Source organism: Calonectris borealis, chromosome 6 (assembly GCF_964195595.1).
Source record: "Calonectris borealis chromosome 6, bCalBor7.hap1.2, whole genome shotgun sequence".
NCBI classification, from domain to species: Eukaryota; Metazoa; Chordata; class Aves; order Procellariiformes; family Procellariidae; genus Calonectris; species Calonectris borealis.
The window spans coordinates 41,969,404-41,988,646 of record NC_134317.1 but is presented as its reverse complement, the minus strand read 5'-3'; the positions used below and the strand labels follow the sequence as shown (position 1 = coordinate 41,988,646).

At 43.9% G+C, this 19,243-nt stretch overlaps 1 protein-coding gene across 1 annotated transcript in view; it reads right to left on the bottom strand.

Annotated features, from left to right (window-relative positions):
- Window positions 1-6,102: 6,102 nt before the first annotated feature.
- The window catches only part of DRC11 (dynein regulatory complex subunit 11), a 110,102-nt gene continuing 96,961 nt past the window's right edge, over window positions 6,103-19,243 (bottom strand). Inside the window, exons 16-19 of the mRNA XM_075153782.1 lie at window positions 18,930-19,016; window positions 14,649-14,826; window positions 11,134-11,372; window positions 6,103-6,677 (exon numbers count right to left, since the gene is read on the bottom strand). Of these exons, the coding sequence (XP_075009883.1) occupies window positions 6,564-6,677; window positions 11,134-11,372; window positions 14,649-14,826; window positions 18,930-19,016 (618 nt within the window). The 3' untranslated portion in view covers window positions 6,103-6,563. The remainder of the gene's footprint in view (window positions 6,678-11,133; window positions 11,373-14,648; window positions 14,827-18,929; window positions 19,017-19,243) is intronic.

The following is a 19,243-nucleotide window of genomic DNA, read 5'->3' as shown; positions in this document are numbered from 1 at the left end:
ACAAGAAATGGCCCCTCTTCCGCAGCATCCTCCCAGGATAGCGGCCTTTCAGCTCGGGAATTAGCCGGAGCCGCGTAGGCACCGTGTCTTTGATTGCACCATGACAGCGTTTTAGCGGCGGCCTCCGAAAAGCATCGTCGGCCGGGGGCATCCCGGGGCAGTGAGCCGGGGGTCCGGCTGGAGAAACCCCCTCCCCTTTGAAGAGGACAGCCCCACGGATGCTGTGCAAAGCTGAACAAGAGCCCTAAATGATTTGGGGATTTTATGCAGCTTGTTATCTTAGGTGTAGGGTGGTTTTTTTTTTTTTTTTGAAATCCCAGCAAGAAATAATCCTCTTTTTCTGGTCGGAATAGAAATGGCTTGATGCCACGAGGCAAAAAATAAAAGAAAGCTCTACCCGGTGCTGTGATGATTTGCAAGGCTAGTGAGAGACTACATAAGGCGTTTTCAAATAGACTCCAATATTTTCAGTGCTTAAAGAGGGCCCGACTACGTGACACCTTTTTTGAAGCCCTGATTTACAATGGACCCAGGCTGAGTGCATTATAATTTGCTGCGCGAAGTTCCAAAGTCACAGTACTTTCAATAATGAGGAGAGAAACCTTAATATGATGAGCCTTTTTTTTTGGTATTGTGTTTAATGAAAAGCTAAAAATGTGCTAATTTGTAAGTCCTGTTGTGGTAGTGGCATCAGAGGCTTTTGAAATGCATTACTGACTTAGGAAGTATTAAGAAAAAATGACATTTTGCTACTAGCAGAAAAGTCAATTATAACATTTCCACACTTTAGAAAATTGCTGATGCAGGATGGGAGTTAATAGAACAGTCAGCTTCGCTTTGTATTACCGGATTTGCGGGGTTTTGCTGAGAAATGTCGGGGTTTTTTTTTTTTTTTTTTTAATTCCGATGGTAACTTAATAAGCTACAACAGGCGCTTCGTGGTTGGGACTCGTCTCTGGCCAGGGCGTGCTGGAAGGAGATGTGTTCCCTCGGGCTGCTCCCACCTGCAGCCGGACTGTGTGCCAGCCTGGTGCGATGCAGGCTGCCCAGGACCGGGGCGAATCATCATAAATAAAGATTTAGCTGCATTTTGCTGTTGGGCTGATCTCTCCCTGATGGTGGAGGAGCACGTGCCAAAGCACCGAGTCCGGTGCAATCTGTTCCCGGCGCTTTGCGAAAGAGCCCTGTTAATTTATTAAAAAACGTTTAAACCAAGAAACTGGAGAAAATAGCTGTCCTTACCCACTGGGCTCTCGACGGAGCTTTTTTTCCTATCTCCTGGAGAAGAAAACAGCAGTAAACTTTTCCTAAGCTCCTGGGGAAGGGAGGGGTGGGAGCTCTGGGAGACTCGCTGTGGTTGCCAGAGAGCTTCAGTGCCGGTTGTAAAAATCCCGGTGCTGGAGGAGTCGGCTTTCAGGAAGGCAGCGGCACTCCCAATAACCCTATCTCTAAATCAGTACGGGCTAGCAAGGCAAAATAGCTTATGCAAAATTGGCAGGGATCAGAGACAAGGGCTGGCACCGCTTTTAACAGGAGTTAGTGTCTGATTAAAGGGCTTTTGGCCACAGCGGCATAACCCGAGCGCTTGACATAAGCCGGGGACCTAATAATACCCGCGGCACATCGCGAAAGCGTGACTTCATGGCGGCTGCTGCCTTTTACCCAGCGAGGGCTGGTTTTCCTCCCTCCTCGCTGCGAGGATGCAGCCCTCCTGCCTGGCTGCATGGGTCCGGGGCTGCCCTGGGTCGGCTGCATCCCCGAGATCTTGCTGCTGGGAGGGAGACGCATCTCCTGCACGGGTGCCGACAGGAATGGTGCCTGGGGGCTGCGAAGAGGCCGGGGGCTCTTCCCTGGGGTGCTTGGTGGGTGCTGTAGAGCAGCGTGGAGGTGATGCCTCATGACTTAAGGCTCCACTTGGTTTTGGTTTGTTATTATGGTAACCTGCTTGTGTTTCTCAGGCTTATTGATAGGGTTTAAATCAGTTGGCAGACATCTCATCTGAGGCAGGGTATCGGCTACACACCTGAAATCCTGATTATGGCACTGTTTTGGTGGTTTTTTTTTTTTTGGAGAGTTCTGGAGCAGAAGGTTTGTCAGCTGCAGCTGGAGTCTCTGCCCTGGCTGGTTTGGCTGATGCCCAGGTGATGGGTATTGGAGGTTATTGGCATTTTGGGGAGGTGAAGGTGATGTGAGGAATTTGTACAACAGGCAAGAATGGTTCCCAGGTGCTTCCCCTGCCTTGGATGGAGGCGGAGTGCTGGGGCTGTGCTCCTTGCCCACCACCCAGGACCCTGCAAAGCTGGCACTGAAACCTGGGCTCCTGCTCTAAGCGTGGCCTCGTGGGCTATATTTAAAGCACATTAAAATCCATAGGGCAGGGTTGTGCCAAGACTTTATTGCCTCTGGGAGAGTGAAGTCACACTTTGCTCCCTCTTTCTCGGCTGTTCCTCCCCAAGAGTTTCAAAGGGGGGTTCCCGCTTGGTGTGGTAAAGCAGAAAGATGGGAAGTGAGCACAAACCCTTTTAAAAAGTCATGTCATATGTAGTTCTCCTGGGTTTGGAGGAAGCAATTAAGCCAATTAATTTATTGGTAAATTATCTTATGATGAAGTACAAAATAACTGCAATGAAACGCTGACATTCACATTAATACCAAATTAGTTACTGTATTATGACTGTTCTTACAATGAATGCCCAGTAATTTAATAGTAATGGGACATTTAAATAATTTAGCCGATAATTCTCTAGATCACTTACATATATAAATGAGCATGACAGCTTCTTTTCTCAACTTTGCTGGTGCTGCTGGATTACCTCCCACCACCAAACCAGGAGGCAAAGCAGCCTGGTGCCCTTTCTCCGCTGTCTCCCAAAACTCACTTCTTGCTGGAAACTAAGTAGGGGATAGGGTGTAGCAAAGGGGATTTTCCTCCCTTATCAGATTTTTGGGATTGCTGTGCCAGGAGGCTGCGGCTGGAAAGCAGAGCACAATTGCCCTGAGGCTGGGCTTTGCAAAGCCACAATTCTCTTTTTTTTTTTTTTTTTTTAATTTTATTCTGTGGTGAAAGATCTCTGGGTAGAGATCTGGGTTGCAGACCTGGTGGAGCATCTCTAGCAGTGTTCCTTGGGAGAGCACTATTAGTCTCGCAGCGGGATGGGCGATGGAGATCCAGCCAGGGCCACTTAATTGAATAGTTCAGCCGTTGACAGTGAAATTACTGTGTGTTGGCTCTGCTTGATGTAACGGCTTCATTTTCAAGTAGCTGCACTTTCTGTGATAATAATTATAAATAGCATTAAAACTGCTCCTCATTCTCCCCTCCCCATCCCCCCGAGAGGACTCTCCAAAGGAGAGCGAGGGCTTGGCAGCTGTGCAGGGCAGAGTTTGTCTGCTTTACTGCTTCTTCATCACCCCCCGCACCCACGGAGCTGCTTGTAGATACACCAGCTGTGGCTTCGGGTCCCCACGGAGGAAAAGAAAAAAAAGAAATGCAGTTTACACCGAGGGCGGCCACCATTGCAAGTTACACCTAGAGGTTAAATTGCCCCAGTGCTTTTTTCCCATAAACTGGTGAATACTGGAGGAAAAACCACCGGCTTCTGCCCTGCCAAGCACACCTGGGACGGCGAGAGGTTCACGCATCCTTTCTGCATGGGGTCAGAGTCGTGCCCTGGAGATGGATGTTGCCAGTCAGCGTGTTACTTCGCTATTAAGATTGCATTGAACCTGCTGAAATATTAGTTAATGGGCTTGCTTACGTCCAACCTAAATGTGGTCTTTTCATCACATCACGTTCTGCTGTCAAACCTGTTGTGGAGAGGAGTATTCCACTGTCTGCAAGATTGAGGACAGAATTATCCAAATTAGTTTTCTTGCAGATGAGAGCAGCAATGAGGTTTTTAACACGAACCCTGCCACTTCTTTGGAGAGTCTGGCTCCTCTCACCGAGGATGAAGTTGAAGAGTACCTTTTTTAATTTGGATGTGCTGCCAAATTTGTGAAGCCAGCAGCCTGCTGCAAGCAAGCGTCTGCAAAGAAAGAATAAAGAAAGGAAAGCCAAAGTTTGTAGCTGCTCTGTTGCAAGCGATTAAATCCAGGGGCTGGCAGCTCATACTCGCGGGGTCCCTTGTGTGGGTCATGGCGAGGTTCTAGCAGCCAGATTACTGCTGGGATGGCTGGGGGAAGGACTTGCCTACACCAGAAACGTCCTGAGGTTTTGCGCAGAGGAGATCTAGCACGCGGTTCCTCTCCTGTTATTTGGATCCCCTCGGCAGGGCTGGAGATGCAGCCTGAAGGTTGGAAGGCTGAAATTCAGGGACAGCTGGAAGTAGCCAAAGAGGACCTCAAAAAGCCTGAGCTGGGGCTGTGATAGCACGGCAGCCTCTTCTTCCCTCGGGGAGAAAATTCACTTTATTAACCAGAGCCATCCAGTTCCCTCTGCTGTGCTCAATGATATGATTACTGGAATTGTTTTCTGTGCAGTCAGTTGCCTGTAGGAATCTTTCCGGGCTCTTGTTCAGACTTTGCCATTTCCAGGAGCATCTTTTTCCAGTGGATTTCTCCTTAGGAGTAGGAGAGGCTCAATACCATCCCCTTCCCAGCAAGCTTTGTTAGAGAAGCTTCTCAAGCAGGTTTTTGGGTGGGCTTTTGTCTTTCTGCAGGGTTTCTGTCCTAAAGTATGTTGTGTACTGACCATCCAGGTAAAAGCACATTTTCTACAAGTCACTTGCCACCATATTTTTGATGAAGTAACTCTGTTCTACTAGGGGAAGCCAGAAGAGTAAGGGGTTGGGGTAGTACAAAGATACAGAAATGTTTAAAACGTGATCGTTCCCTTCTACGTAGAAGACACATTGGTAAGATCTTCATGAGCAGTGCTCTACTCGGAGTGAATTGTAACGGGCAGAGTATGTGTGATGTGCTGTCCTCAGCCTGCCCTCCCCCAAAGGCAGGTTGGCCTGGGCTGGGCTGGAGGAAACCTGAGCAGCTTCCTACAGCAATGCAGCCCTCCTGGTACCTCCTAGCCTGTCTATAGCGATGGTGTAGAGAGGTCCTTCGACTCCCTGGGGACGGTGTGCCTTGTGTTTCCAGTTAAATAGGTGTTATGAGTTACTTGTTGTCAAGTCAACATAGGCGTGCGGCAGTTAGAGGTGAAAACAGGTCTTTGTGGCTCTTATTTGTAGAAGACCCCAGTGAATGAGATCCTGTACTTGACATAAAGGCGGCGCTGGCTCCATCATTGTCATGTAGGATGTCCCAAAGCTTTAGGGTGTTCTAACCACTGTTTATAAATACCTCGCCCCCAAAATTGCTGATTTGTGAGCAAACAAGATTGATTGCCTATCAAATGCTATCATGGACCACTCGGTGCATTGTGTTTCTGAGAAGATTTGGTTCCCTGCATTTGCTGTTTGTGATATTTGGATATTGGGCCTAATGCACGCTACTGAGTAGGAGACACGACATCAAAGCACAAGACCAGGAAATCTCTGCCTCCAAGTGTCTGAGGTCCTTCTGTGCAGAAGACATTCCTGGCACGGAGCTTCACGTTTTGCTGCTCACGCACGTAGAAATAGCCACCGTCATCCCACAGGCTACATCTGTACACGGCTTCATGTGTGGGCTCTGAACGTGACGGGGCAGACTTTCACCAGTGGGCTACTTAAACAGAGCTTGCAGGACTGGATTTAGAAGAAGTTGAAGCAGGTCTAGGTGGATTGGGTTTAACACAGCATGAAACAACCTTTTAGAAAGCTCAACAGGCCTATTCCAGAATGCCATTAGAGCTGCTGTTTGGCTACATATGGTTTTTTTAAGCAACAGGTACATTGCTATTTGTGCAAACAAGGAAATTGGGCATTGTTTTCTATTGCAAAATGGATTCTTGGGACATCCACCAAAATGAACACCACCTGACTGCTTTGCTTTTGCTTTTGTTCTGCTTATTAATGCTTTCTGCTAACATCCACATATATGAATTTGTCCATGATGAGGCATCAGAAGGTGAAACAGTGCTGGTCCTCGTGCAGCTATGTAAATATTCAGCTTGTGGTAGATTGCATTAAGTGTCTTATAATCCATCCCAATTAAAAAGCAGTCTTTATAGCTGTAATAGTTTTATTGAGAACTGTAACACATTAGACCTACAGATATATAAAGCAGTTAGTTTTATAAAGCATATAGGATATTAAAGTAATGAAAGACATTAATGTGACATCAATTTTTAAGGAGAGTTACTTGCTGAAATAAATGAGTATAGCCTAAAAGTTGATGGCATGTTACAGTCCTGAGTAATGAACCTCTCTGCCCCCTAAAACCTTGTAGAATAAATAACGCTTGAGCAAGTCAGTGGTCATTAACTCTTTATCCTCTGAGAGCTACATGTCACATTGATGTCTCATCTGATTTTTTTAAACTTTTGAAAATTAATTCAGAAAGGAATTCTCTTTCCTGGAATAGCTATAACTCGGGGTGCGTTACTCTGAAGTTATTTCCTAGCATCTCCCCCTTTCAGTGAAGTAGAGCTGTGACTGGTATTGCCAGATGCAAAATTACTGAGGAAGTTAGTTTTTCCCTTTTCCTTTCTTTCCTTCTTTTGTTTTTCCTTTTCCTGCTTTCTCACTGTCTGCCAGTGCTCTGGTTCGTGCTTTACCCAGTGGTGTCTTGGTATACCAAACCTGGAGAATCAAAAAGCATGTGTATGTTTTAGTAAAACTTAAAACACCTCCCCCCCTTCCCGCCCCCCCCCCTTAAGAAACTTTTGACTAGTACAATGGAGTATTCCTTTAAAAAAAGAAAAAAAAAACATCTTAAAATCCTGGCTGGCTCGTGGAGAAGCAGAAATGAAATCCTTGGATCTCTTGAGAACATTGTTATAACAAGAAGTATAGCAATTGCTTGCTTGAAGTGTGTCTCATTAACAGGAATACTTAGCTGGGCCATTTGTGTTGCTATAGTTATGGAAATGTTAGAACTTCTATATCAACCCTATTTCTGAGGTACATAGCTCTTGTCAAAACTCCCTCTGGTATGAAACCTGGCAATAGACAAAGCATATGCTTCTCATGGCTCTGCAAATCAATCCGGACAGTTTTTATTTCAATGAGAGAGCTTAAGAAGCAAAACAAACCCCGAACATTAAAAACCTGTTTATTGCTTTCAGATGCCTGTTCACAGTCCTGTGACTTGTAAATGATTTTGGTGTAGTTGCTCTGCAAACTTGCCAAGCTCCTGGACTGTAATGTCAACAAGGCAGTTCCAGGCCATGTGAAAATAATGTAAAACGAAGGAGAGGGTAGCGCTTTAAAGTTAGTAGTGTGTAGGAATTGGTCTTTCCCCATATGTACGTACAGGAACCTTTATCAACAAAGTCCTGCCTACACCAGAGATTAAAATGCCACTAGGTGTTGACATGATTGATAAAATGCCTTCCCTCTTGACCGTATTCATCCATGCGCTGCCCCAGGAACAAATGTCTTTCCTCTGACCACAAACTGCTATTTAATGCCACAACTGTGTCTCCTCTGCCCTTCACTTGGGTAGTCTTCAACCTTCCTACCAATGCGGCATCCTGTAAAGTCTGCCTTTTCCATATGATTCATCCAAAATGCTGCCTCCAGCTTGAGCCTGGCAAGGCCACCCCTAGGAATTTGCTTTGTCCGGTTTCTTAGTACGTGTTGCAGGCAGCAGCAAGAGAAGTAGCTGGGAGAAGAGGTATCGGAAGTGTATAGGGAAGAAAAACCCTTGATGTTCCTCTCCTGGCCCCAGATGGTCCTTCTTGGTGTCATGCTTCTTAAAGGCTTCCTCTGGGTCCCAGAAAGGGGCTGATGACAGGCACCCTATTTGGATCTCTTGTCTTGAAGATGAAATACTGTCAGCAGGTACATGAAGTCTGACTGCTGTCAAACGTCCAGCTGGCTGCTGAGCAGCCCTAAGGCTGTGATCTCTGCTCTAATTGCCCGAATTAGCTGAGCACCCCTCCTCCAAGAACCCTGACTCCATTGATTAAAACACCATGCAACCTCTCATGCATCCACATCTAGATGGTGTCCCAGGAGGTGTTTGGGAGGAACCCCTGGGATCTCAGTGCATTTGAATTTTGCTGTCCTAAAGATGGTCTTGGGCCAAGCTATTCCTGTGTCCGGGAGAATATGGGGCTGGGACAACATGGGGCAGGGAAAGCCCTGGAGAGATGGCTGTTTATGGTCCTTCCCATGAGTGGGATAAGAAAGACAAGATGGTGGTTGTGACTATTGGCTTGGGAAGGAATTGACTTCCCCGGCAGTAGCTATGCAATCAAGCAATCTCCCTGGCCTTCCATGTGTGATAGGCCATGAGGCCACAGAAATTCTATTTCCCCCCGCCTGGTTTCTCGTCCTGGGTATGATGTTCTCCAGACCTTAAGTGGGAGATGGAAAGAATAACCCCCGCCAACAGCTCGCTGGGAGCTTGGTAGGACAGAAAGGGCTGCTGGGTGCAGACTGGGGAGGTCAACTCACTGCCCACTCTGAGTCGCTGATAAAGCACTCTGCTGCACGTGGCAAGAGGAGCTAAATGACTCGTGATGTCTTCTCTTGTTCCTTTCCCATTTCTTTGGGTGCATATTTCAATGCAGTAAATCTGCCTGCCTGTTGACACGCGATGAGGGCTGCTTTTGACTCTTTAGCTAGTGGAACTGCTATGTGAGGTTAATAAGCCACCTCCTCAGATATGGTTAAAATAAAAGTAGATTTATCACTAATGCACTAGCATCTGAACTGGGGATGCAAGTTATTGACAGTGAGTGAGTGATGAGAGTTAAAATGTTTGCTTGTTGGAGGAATCATGTCCGCAGTCTTTGGTATAGGTCTTCTTACATATTATAAGTATTTCGTATCAGTCGCTGCCAGGCAGAACTAGCGTGCCCTTTGGGCTGCCCTTTGCTCTTCTAGGACTACTGATATTTCTGTGTAAGGATTTGTATCAATCACACTGGTGCAATAACTTATAATTTCAAAAATGTGGATGTATAATTGGGACAGAAATTTGAGTAAATTGAATGAAGAAATCATATTATCACAAATTTTGCATTATTTATATTCATTTTGGAACACTGGCAGAATATAAATGTCAAACAGGGAGATTCATGTTTCCAGTGAATAGAAATCAAAGATTCATCACAGCGCTAATCTTCACTTTGAAAACTGCGTTTTAGCCGCCCCACTTCAAAAAGGACAAAGCAAAGCAACAGAAAAGGTCCAGTGATGGCAATGGTTAGAGGCTCAGGAAGAGGGGCTTCTGTGCGAGAAGAGATGAAGATACTGGAGTTAATTAATGCACGAGGCCATTTTGACAATCCTCTTCCCCTGTGCCATATTACAGGTGCTGGGGCAAGGTTCCATGACATTTAAGGGAAACAAATTTAAAACCGATAAAAGGAAATACTTTCTTAAGGGCTGTAATTAATGCAAGGAAATTATTGCCATGGGATGCTGAGGACAGTATCATTTTAGCCGTGTTCAAAATGAAGTGCTGCCTGCACACTTTGTGCTGTACAAAACAGGCACATTTATAGTAAGTGGAATAATATTTTCAAGTTAAACTCACACTAAATACTAGCTCTCGTGTTTCAGGGTACAAATGGATTACTACTTGGAGCTGGGAGTGATAGGGTTTTTTTTTCTTTGCTGCAACACTGAACCATTAGCCTTTCCCTGAGGAAAGATATTGGTTTAGATAGGAAGCATGAGGAAAAAAGAGTAATTTGCCAAATATCACAAATGCTGTCTATGTTGAGTGAGCCAAATGGCTCTAAATGGAAATTGGAAAGTATTCAACAGCGCTGGGAGAAATATGCACTATCATTAGGTTAGCAGTGGAAGACGACTTGGACAAAGTTGTTAGAAACTGCATCCTGTTTATTGTGCGAGGCACTGTGGGGATTCAAAACCAGGGAGGATTCAAAGAGCAGAACGAAGAGGAAACCTTTTAGCCGGGAGAACTTGATGGTTTATAAGTGGGTCTGGGTAGAAGTTGGGGGGGGTATGGGGTTGAGAAAGCTCTTTCAGAGTCTCCTGGCTTCAGTACAGAAGTCCTATCCCATTTGGAGCCCCTGGTGTGGGCTGCCTGCAGCTCCTTGGTACGCAGCAGGGTTTTCCTGTTCGGTGGCCAAGGCTTTTACTAGCCTTTAGGAGGCTCGAAGTGCCCTGGTCAAGCGCTGTGCCATTTTTCTGGGGTGTTGGTGCTGCTAAGCTGTAGTGTTGCACTCAACTAGCTCGTTCAAGTCCAGTTCAGCTGTTCCTAAGCTACGCTGAAGTCACTACAGTAAATAAATTGTAGACCTTTACTTAAGCCTGATAAACTGTTCCCATCAATAGGAAAACCAAAAGCAATACAGCGAAAGCAGAATTAACCACTACATAAAGATAATCCTAGTCTAGGGAAAGAAAAGAGTAATTATAACTAAGCTACATGTGGAAAAAGTAGGTTTTTGCAGGGCGATCCACGTATATTTGAGGTACATGTAATGCACCTCAAATGCACTGGGTTTTGCCTTCAGGATTTTATAGCCCTGAAGGCAGGGAGAGGGATGGAGTTTGAGGCAGAAACTAATTCTTTTTAAATGCTGAAATGAAGACTCTTATAAGAAAATCCTTGTTTGAAATCATTTAAAATAAGGACTTAGAATTTGATCCCTATGTGGAACACCCTGCAGATCCTGCATGTCCAGGTTTTTTGCCTTCTCAAGATAATATACACAGGCTTGCTGAACACGTCAGCTCCGAAAGAAAAAGGACCAATGCATTGTACTAATGGCACCCGCATAATTTATCCATGCGTGTGAAGGCCACCCTGTTCCACATGAGCTGGGTGCAGGCAGTAGGTTCAGCAAAGCCGTATGCCGGGTGCGTTGCCCGTGCAGAGTTGCTGCCTGTAATGATGACCGTTTGCCTGGCACGCCCAGCAGCCCGGGCTGCCAAACTTCCCAAAATGGGGGAGATAGGTGTTTGGTGCTGTTGAGCCATATATCATCACTCAAATAGTGATGTGCCAACCCGTCAGCAGAATTAGAAGCTCTCTAGATCAAATGTGCCTGGACAAGGACATGGCAGGGGACAATGGAAGACAGCCAGTTAACATAGCTCTTAATGTCACCTTAAATGTTTCTTCCTCCTCTTTGTATACCGGGTCCTGTCTGGCCAGAGAAGTCATGAACTCGGCAGTCCTCAGTGGCTTCCTGGTCATCTGCAGGAGGCGTAGCTCGGTCAGGACAGCTTGCACTGCCTGGACGATGTGTCCCTGGGTGAAACCATCAGACACCTTTGCTAGGCAGCTTATGTTCAGCAGGTTGGTGATCGCTCCACCGTTCTGCAGGATGATGTGTTTCCATAACACTGTTCATCAGGACCCAGAAAAAGAGAGAATGCCGAAGGCATGCATTAAGGAAAGCAGGAGAAATATTTTTGCATTTTGAAATCGAAAGAGGAAAATAAGGGATATTGGTCAGGAAGGCCAAGATTCAAACTTTTCTTGTTTGCTGTTTCTTTCATCTACAGACTTGTAGCGCAGAGGCCTTTAGGCACATCTGTTCTTAAACCATTAGTGATCATTTGTTGGCTACCAGTCAGTACTTTTCAGAAAGTCATTAAGGGCCCATAACGTGAGGTGGATATGTGTGTAAAAATGGAAAGAACTACTTAAGTATGCCTGTGTGCATACCCAGAAAGAGAACCTGTCCAGAATGTTCCCATTTGGGTGTGTAAAGTTAAGTACCTATATTAACAGCCTGTTTTTATTTCCGTGACCCTGATCACAGGTTACTCCTGCTGAACCGAGGGCTGCTATGGGGACTCAATGTCTGGTTTGGAAGCCAAAGGCTTCCAGCTATGCAGGCACATGTTTGCAAAGGCCAGGTGTAAATTTCTGTGATTGGCATTTTGCTTGTTAGTTAAACGGTGAACCTGTTTGTATCTTTTAGCTGTGAACCTCTGTGACATGAAGTTTTTCTTAATGTTTGTGAAGTGCCTGACATTTTGCTTCCAAAAATAAATTAATAGGAGTAATAACACCTTTCATTTTATCCTGTGTAAAATAATGGTCTGTCTCAGAGGAACTTAGTAAAACTTTCATGCCATCTCACCGTGCTTTCCTTTAAAGCCTCATATGAAAACACTTGGAAAAAATAAGAAGTATTACGCATAGAGATTAAAAAGGTTCTGGAATGAGACAGACAATTTGTGATTTGAGTATTGTGTGTTTGAACGCTCATATGTAGCATGAAAGCGTTGGCTGGAAAGTTAACGGTACTGGATGTTGGGGCAGCCATGTAATGGAGAAAACCTGCCTTATTCTTCCTTCGATTGCAATGTCGATACCATGGACTTGTGCCCATAACTATTGACAACTTTGTACTACATTTTTCACGCAGGCAAATTGTGATCTTCCACTTGAATTATATCTATGCTCAATAATTATTGGCTGAATCACTAATTTATAAATGAGGAATTGGTGCACGCAACAGTGAGCGCTACTTCTGCGCAGCCATGTACTGTGTGCTGCAGCTTCCGTGGCAGGTGGGATCATGCGTAACATGAGGTACTGACTTGCTGGGTGATTAATAGCAAGAAACCAGTATAGGATCATGAATCTTCCAGTTTAATGATTTCCATTGTGTGTTTACTGTTTCCATCGCGCATAGATTGGAATATTCTGGTTTGTAACAAAAAGGAGGGTTGTAGCAGACAGGTAGTTGTGCACAGTGCCTATGAATATTTGTAATGTCATGGCTTTTCTGTCAAAACAAGTTTCTTTAGTTCTCAAATTGGGCGTCAGGCACTGAAAATTGTCAGGATTGGAAGGTGAGTTGCTCTGTACTGTAAAGATCATATTTCCATTGAACTTCAGGGAAGGTTGGAGCTAAAGAACAAGCCAGGTACTGTCTTAAATGGGACAATGTCAAAGAAGTAAAGCTACAAGTTTAATCTGCTTTAAAATGTCAAGAGTTAACTTTTTAGGACATTCTTAAGTTTGCAGTTGAAATCCCTTTAGCTGGCCCTTTTTTTTTTTGATCCAAATTAGTGGTGAGAATCCCAGAATGTGACAGTTCAATCCCCAGAAGTGAACACAGCTAAATTCAGCTGCTATCACCTCCTTTCTCTAGGTCTTATTCATGTCCTTTATCTGTTAGCAATTTATCAGAGCTGTAACATAACATGAAACACATGTTAGCTTGCATAGAAACCATTTCCCATCCACACTATGAAAATTATTGAATGTGGGAGAGATTTACAATGTGCTAGGCAGTCAAAACCTGTCTTGAGCTTGCCCAAACGTGCATCACCTCAGTACCTTGGCTGCCTCCGTGGAAGGCAGTATAAACTGGATTTCACGATACAGTTGCATGACTTTTGTAATAAGGTGACTATGCGGAGCAATATTGTAGTCAAGGTACAATTGTGTAGTGAGGTCCCTGAACCCTGAATGTGGTTTCCTTTACTACTGCATTCTTCTGGGACACGATCTGTCAGAGATTAGTGGCATGAAGGGAGTCTGTTTTCCTTGATGTGGTGATATCTAATAGGGATACTCATGCTAGGAGCTGCTGGTAGAAGAAACACACACTTGAGAGTCCTAACTCGAAGTGTTTGGTGCCATCCTGAATACCCAAAACCTTTTTTCCACATTATCTTTAGACTGAACCTAAACAGCCCTTCTGCTTACGAGTCACCACATCCAGACTCCTTAGTACGCAGAAAAGTGTATTAAACCACATGATATCTGTGAAAAAACCACAGGAAAAAAGATTAAACTTCTGGGAACAAAAGTCCTTCTTCCAGCCAATTCTGAAGGATGTGGACAAACTACCATTTTTCTTGCAGTAATTGATTCACATTATTATGCTTAATTTGGAGCATTTCTTCGTAGTCAATGCTGAGCTATTGCAGACTTCGAGGTCTTTCAGATTCAAATCTGAAAACAAACTTGCATGCTTGAAAGTTTCTTTTTTCTACCCATGTAAGTTGGTCTAATAAAAGATGGGTTTTTCGTTACAAGCTTTGACTCTCAGCATATGGGGTCCTCAAGGAATTTGTCAGACTTTGGGAGGGCCCGTCTATCACCACTTGATAGACTAGGCATGCAAAATCGTGGATGCTTCTCCAATTTCTCTCATGATGTGCAAGTACAGAAGTGGAATTTGATAGTGACAAAACTCAATTCTCCAGACATGGTTCTGTTTATGGAGAAGCCCTGAAGTGTATTGTTTAGAGTATGGAAACTGGATAGGAACAACAGAAATTCAGAATCTTTGTGTAAAAAGAAAAGCTTAAAGTAAAAACTGTGTGTTGAAATAGGATCTTATCCTTCCTACAGTGAAAAAACAGCTTGGGATGAACTCAGTACATTCTAAACAACTCACGAAGAAATGCTAATTACCACAAAACAGTATTTTAAACCCTTCTCCCAACTTCCACTTTTATTATCTGATCTTTGGGGTAGCCTGCATCAGTATTACCTAAACTTTCAGGAATTGAAAATTTAGGCAATACTGAAATTCATTGAAAATCCGTACCTGGGGTACAAATTGAGGTTAAAGTCACTTCTGAGGATAACGAGAGAATAAGCATGGATTTTAAACAGTAGCAATCAACAGGATCACTCGCAATACTTGCCAAATCTTGAAGCGTAGTCAGGCCTAGGAATCAGAATAATTTTTTGGTAGACTTTGCAGAAAGGTTTAAGGTTAGCATCAAAGGGACGGTTGGTGGTTCCTACTAGCAGCACTCTGTCCTGTGCTTTTAAAGCCTTGAGGAATTTGGGGAGGATCTTTTCCAGTCGTTTTGGGTTCATCTGCAGTGCGTACATGTAAATACAAGGAGGAAAGAGTTGTTACCGATGCTGACAGTTTAGAGTTAATGAGGTGAAGTTGTAGACGTGCTATATACAACAGGATTTTGTGCTTTTTTAGTGGTCTAGTTGCATTTAGTATAAGCAGACTAGATGCTCAACCTAAGTAGAAAACCTCTGTCTTCTGAAAGTCAGGTAAACACTTGATTTCTGCTTATGTATTTGTGGGTTTGTGCCAGTGCCTTTCACTATTGAATTTGCTGGTCCTGTTATTGAGAAGCAGGAAGGAAACAACTCATTTAAAGAAGGAAATCCTGACTTCGAGTTCAAGGAGAAATATTGCTTGGACCTGTGCACCTGATGAACCTTAACAGATAGAAAAATTGCCAGGGTATATAACCTGGTGTGGAATCCTCCCAGCTCTTGGAGGTTGTCATCTACCAACTCCTACTCATGGTTTCAATGTGAAAAATACACTCCCTAATTTTTGCTGTGATTTCTAGCTTGCTGAGGCTCTAACCTGAGAAGACAAGCTCTTTGAACTCAGGATTCATTTCTTTGCAATAATCTACTGTTTGACTTTATAACAAATATTTAGCTACTATTTACAGAACAGATGAGTATCGAGCAAAACCTGTTATTGGATAGTTATGTTTGATAATGTTCAAGTGAATATTGGTTGGAGAAGCTTAATCAAATTGCTGTGGTGTCACTCTACTGTTAATAAAGCTATAAGTGAATAACTGGGTTAGGATAGTGCATTGTATTCAGAGAAGTCTAGTGACTTGAAGCCTCTTTTCAGAAATGATTGAGACTTAACATCCAAGTCACCCACACTCACTGGAAAATCTTACTCTAGATCACCTTGTGATTTTTTAGTTGTGTAGTAGGCAGCTCCCTGAGAAACCTGAGCCTCAACTTCAGACCGGTTATCTTTAATGTCAGTGAGGAAGAAACAATGTCCTGCAAACCTTCCTAGTTGAAAGGCAATAATAAACACCTATGTATCTACATTGCATGTTCAATCTTTGCGATCCACTTTTTCTGTTGTCTGCAGTAGCAGACAGCTGACAGAAAGGAGACAAAGCTCTGTCCTCTGGAGCGAACGCTACAGAGGAGGGGAAATTGGGAAACCAACAAGAAATCCCCAAAGGCTTGGGGTAGAGTCACACAGTTATTTGCTAGCTAAACTTGTCTTAATTACAATATGTCTGTTTTCTCATTCTTTTTATTGTCATGGACATACTGTGCATCTTCCTAAGTCTGGCAATTGCTTAATCATGATAAGGAGCTGAGCATGTCTTAGCGCTGGGGCTTAGGTCCCACTCTGGAGCATGGACATGTTGCTTGCCAGGGTGATGCATCCAGCTCATGTTTTTGCTCTTGGATGAACTATTCCTATGGCCATCACTCAATGCCAGCAGCCATCTCCTCATCTCCTCCTTGTTGTGCCTATGCACCCAACGCTTCCAGGAGAGCAGGATGCCTGCATTTGCTCCCAAGGAATGTGCCTTGTAAGTACAGTAGGTCTGCCCTGGAGCAAAGGAGAAGTCTTGGTTTTTCTCTTGCTCTGAAAGAAAGGATGTCTCTCTGTCCATGCCCAAACAGTACCTTTGCCGTCTGAGGGCACGACTTCAAATCATAAGCTCTTACCCAAACTTTGTCATTCCCTTGTTGGGAAGCTTTTGGTAATGAACTTGACTTCTCTGATGATTAAACAAGCTGCTGTTACATATCTACCTTGGAAGTTTTAGCCAACCTTGCCACCTTTGCTCTGTCAGGGAGATCTGGTCACAGCAATGACTGAAATGTTGATGTACTTTATTTTTAACACATTTTATGCTGGCTCAATTACTCTCTGTGATTTATACATCTGTTGCTACTCATAGGCTTCAAGGTTTGCTCCTCTTTATGTGTATTGGAAGGAAGTAAGAATGTTCTCTAAGATGTTTCGAGACATCAATATTGCTAGAAAAGTGAGAGTTATCAAATTATTTTAGGTTTGGAGGTGTGGGGGGTAGAGGAATCCCATCTCGCTGAATAATAGTTGCTTCAAGTGAGATATGGTGTTTTCTGGGCTTGCAGTATGTCTTCTGCTGGAAAAACTGACGCTATCAGGAGATGCAGAGAATTTTTAAAATGATTGTCTGACTCTATTTCACCTCTTGCTTGTGAAATTAAGTCCTAATTTATCCCCAGCATTTAGAACACCATTTTTTTGGGTTACAAACGATATTCATGGATTCCCACTGATCTAGAGTTGGTTACAAGAAGTGCATATTGCTCAGCTTGCAGGAATCTTAATTTTAAAATTTTAGATGATTGTACTAAAGCTAAACACTCCACTCATGTTAAGTGAGACTGAGCTAAACACTCCGCTCTCATGTTAAGCCTACTAAGCGAGACTGGCATTTTTGTGTCAGCAGCTCCTGTTATGCTTGTGAAACTAATGTGTGTCCATAGCGCACCCATTTCAGGGATATGTCCTGAAAGCTAATAATATCTCCTCCACTTTGGAAGAAAAGTGTGAGTAGCAAGAAGGGCTGCTGAAGAGGCAAGCTATGATTTCAGCCATCATATGGACCTGAGCTGGAGAAAAGTGGGGTGGATTGTGAAGGTGACTCCTACTTGTTTAACTGTGAGTGGTTGAACTGCTTGCACATCATCCTTGGCAACTGGGTTTACCAGAATGTATCTGCTATTTGACTGCTTTGCATCCTTTGGGGAGGACTGGAGAGAGACTGCTTTTCTAGTGGGTATTTGAAGAAAATTTAAGGCTTCTTTTTACCACGTTCTCAGACATGGTGCCAGAAATGTCACACTGGGATGAGCAAAGTGACTTCCGCTCACTTTGGCTTCTGAGGGTTAAGCTTAGCTCATCTTCTCCAAAATTCTAGTGCTCCTGAGGAAGGCTCCCCAGACTGCCAGTTACCACTGCCTGTCCCTCCTGTTTCGTGCTCTCTGGCTCCGAATATTGGTTATGCTGTGAACTATCTTGGACATGAGTGATTTCAAGCCTGGAGCCACTCACTCCCACCAAGAAAACAGGAGACCTTTTGTTAAATACCTGCAGGTCTTGGGGTGCGATAGCAAGGGTGGAGGTGATACCCCTGACTCTGAGGTGGGTGGAGTGAGAAATTTTTCCACACTGGTGGCTATCAAAGCAGACAAAGATCATGATTACTCCAGGCAATCTTTAGCCTGTAGTCTTATTTTTTGATCCCCATCTGCACTTGCTGTCAAGGTTTGAGCCCAAGAGAAAGGTTCCCTTTTGGTGTGGGCACCACTAGAGGGCATCAACCCCTGCATACCCATCGGCTCATATAGCCCTCATGGAAGCGACGGCCTCATCCAAGGTGATGCTTCATCAGCCTTCCAAAATACAGGCTTGAGTCCATGCCACAGTCTACATGCACAGGACTCACCTTAAGAAAAAAAGTTTAATTTTTCACACGGAGCTGTAACAGTAAAATATTTTGCAAGCAGCGTGAATCTAATCAGGATTTCAGGTGAATTGCTCTCTGCTGCGGTGGTTGAGTTGCTGTGCCTATTGGGCAGTGTTTTAATTTTCTTTCAGTGGGGAAGCTACACAAGAGAGGAAGGAATGGAAGCAATGGCAATAGGACTCCTGGGAGCCCAAAGAAAATAATCTGTAAACATAACTATTTAACATAGAATCTTTGTTTTCACAGTGGAAATTTATCCTTGTTACTTTATTGTTCGCTTTGGCTCCATCCAATTTCTCAAATTAATAGAGCTGAACAACTTAAGTTCATCTTAACTTTTAGTTTCTTGCCTCATATTTTGAAATTCTCCATTATCCTCTTCTACTTTTCAGTGCACTGATGAGCAGTGACTGGACTATTTTTAAATAAAGCAAGTATAGGTGTGTAGGAGAGAAATGTGACCTCTTGGGGGCTCTTAAGAAGTCACAAGACTCTCTTAAAAGAAAAAAAATGTTAGTGAGACAAGCTATTATCAAGCAAGCTTTGGCAGGTCTGGTCATACTGGTATGTGCTAAGCTAAGAAATACACTTGCTCCTTTGTGTTGGCTGTAATGCAACAGGAGAAATTATCTGCAGTGGAATAAAAAAGGAACAACTCACCTTTTCTTCAGCCTTCGGCACGGCTTTAGAAAATATTTTTTCTGTGTCTCCAATCCACACAACTGAAGGCTGCAAGTGCTTAGCCACCTAAGAGAAAATGGGGGAGAGAAAGCAAGAAGTTGATTAAAATGGCTACAATTTCATACCTGGGTGCATATAGTTATGCTTTTGAATCCATATTTCAGCAGTTAAAATTAGCCTGGTTTATTTTTTTCCAGAAACGTTCAGCACTCATGGATAGCACTGACTCTGCTCAGCAGTTTCGGCAAACCAAAACCGTTTCTAGTTAGGAATCTAACATTAAGAACCCAACC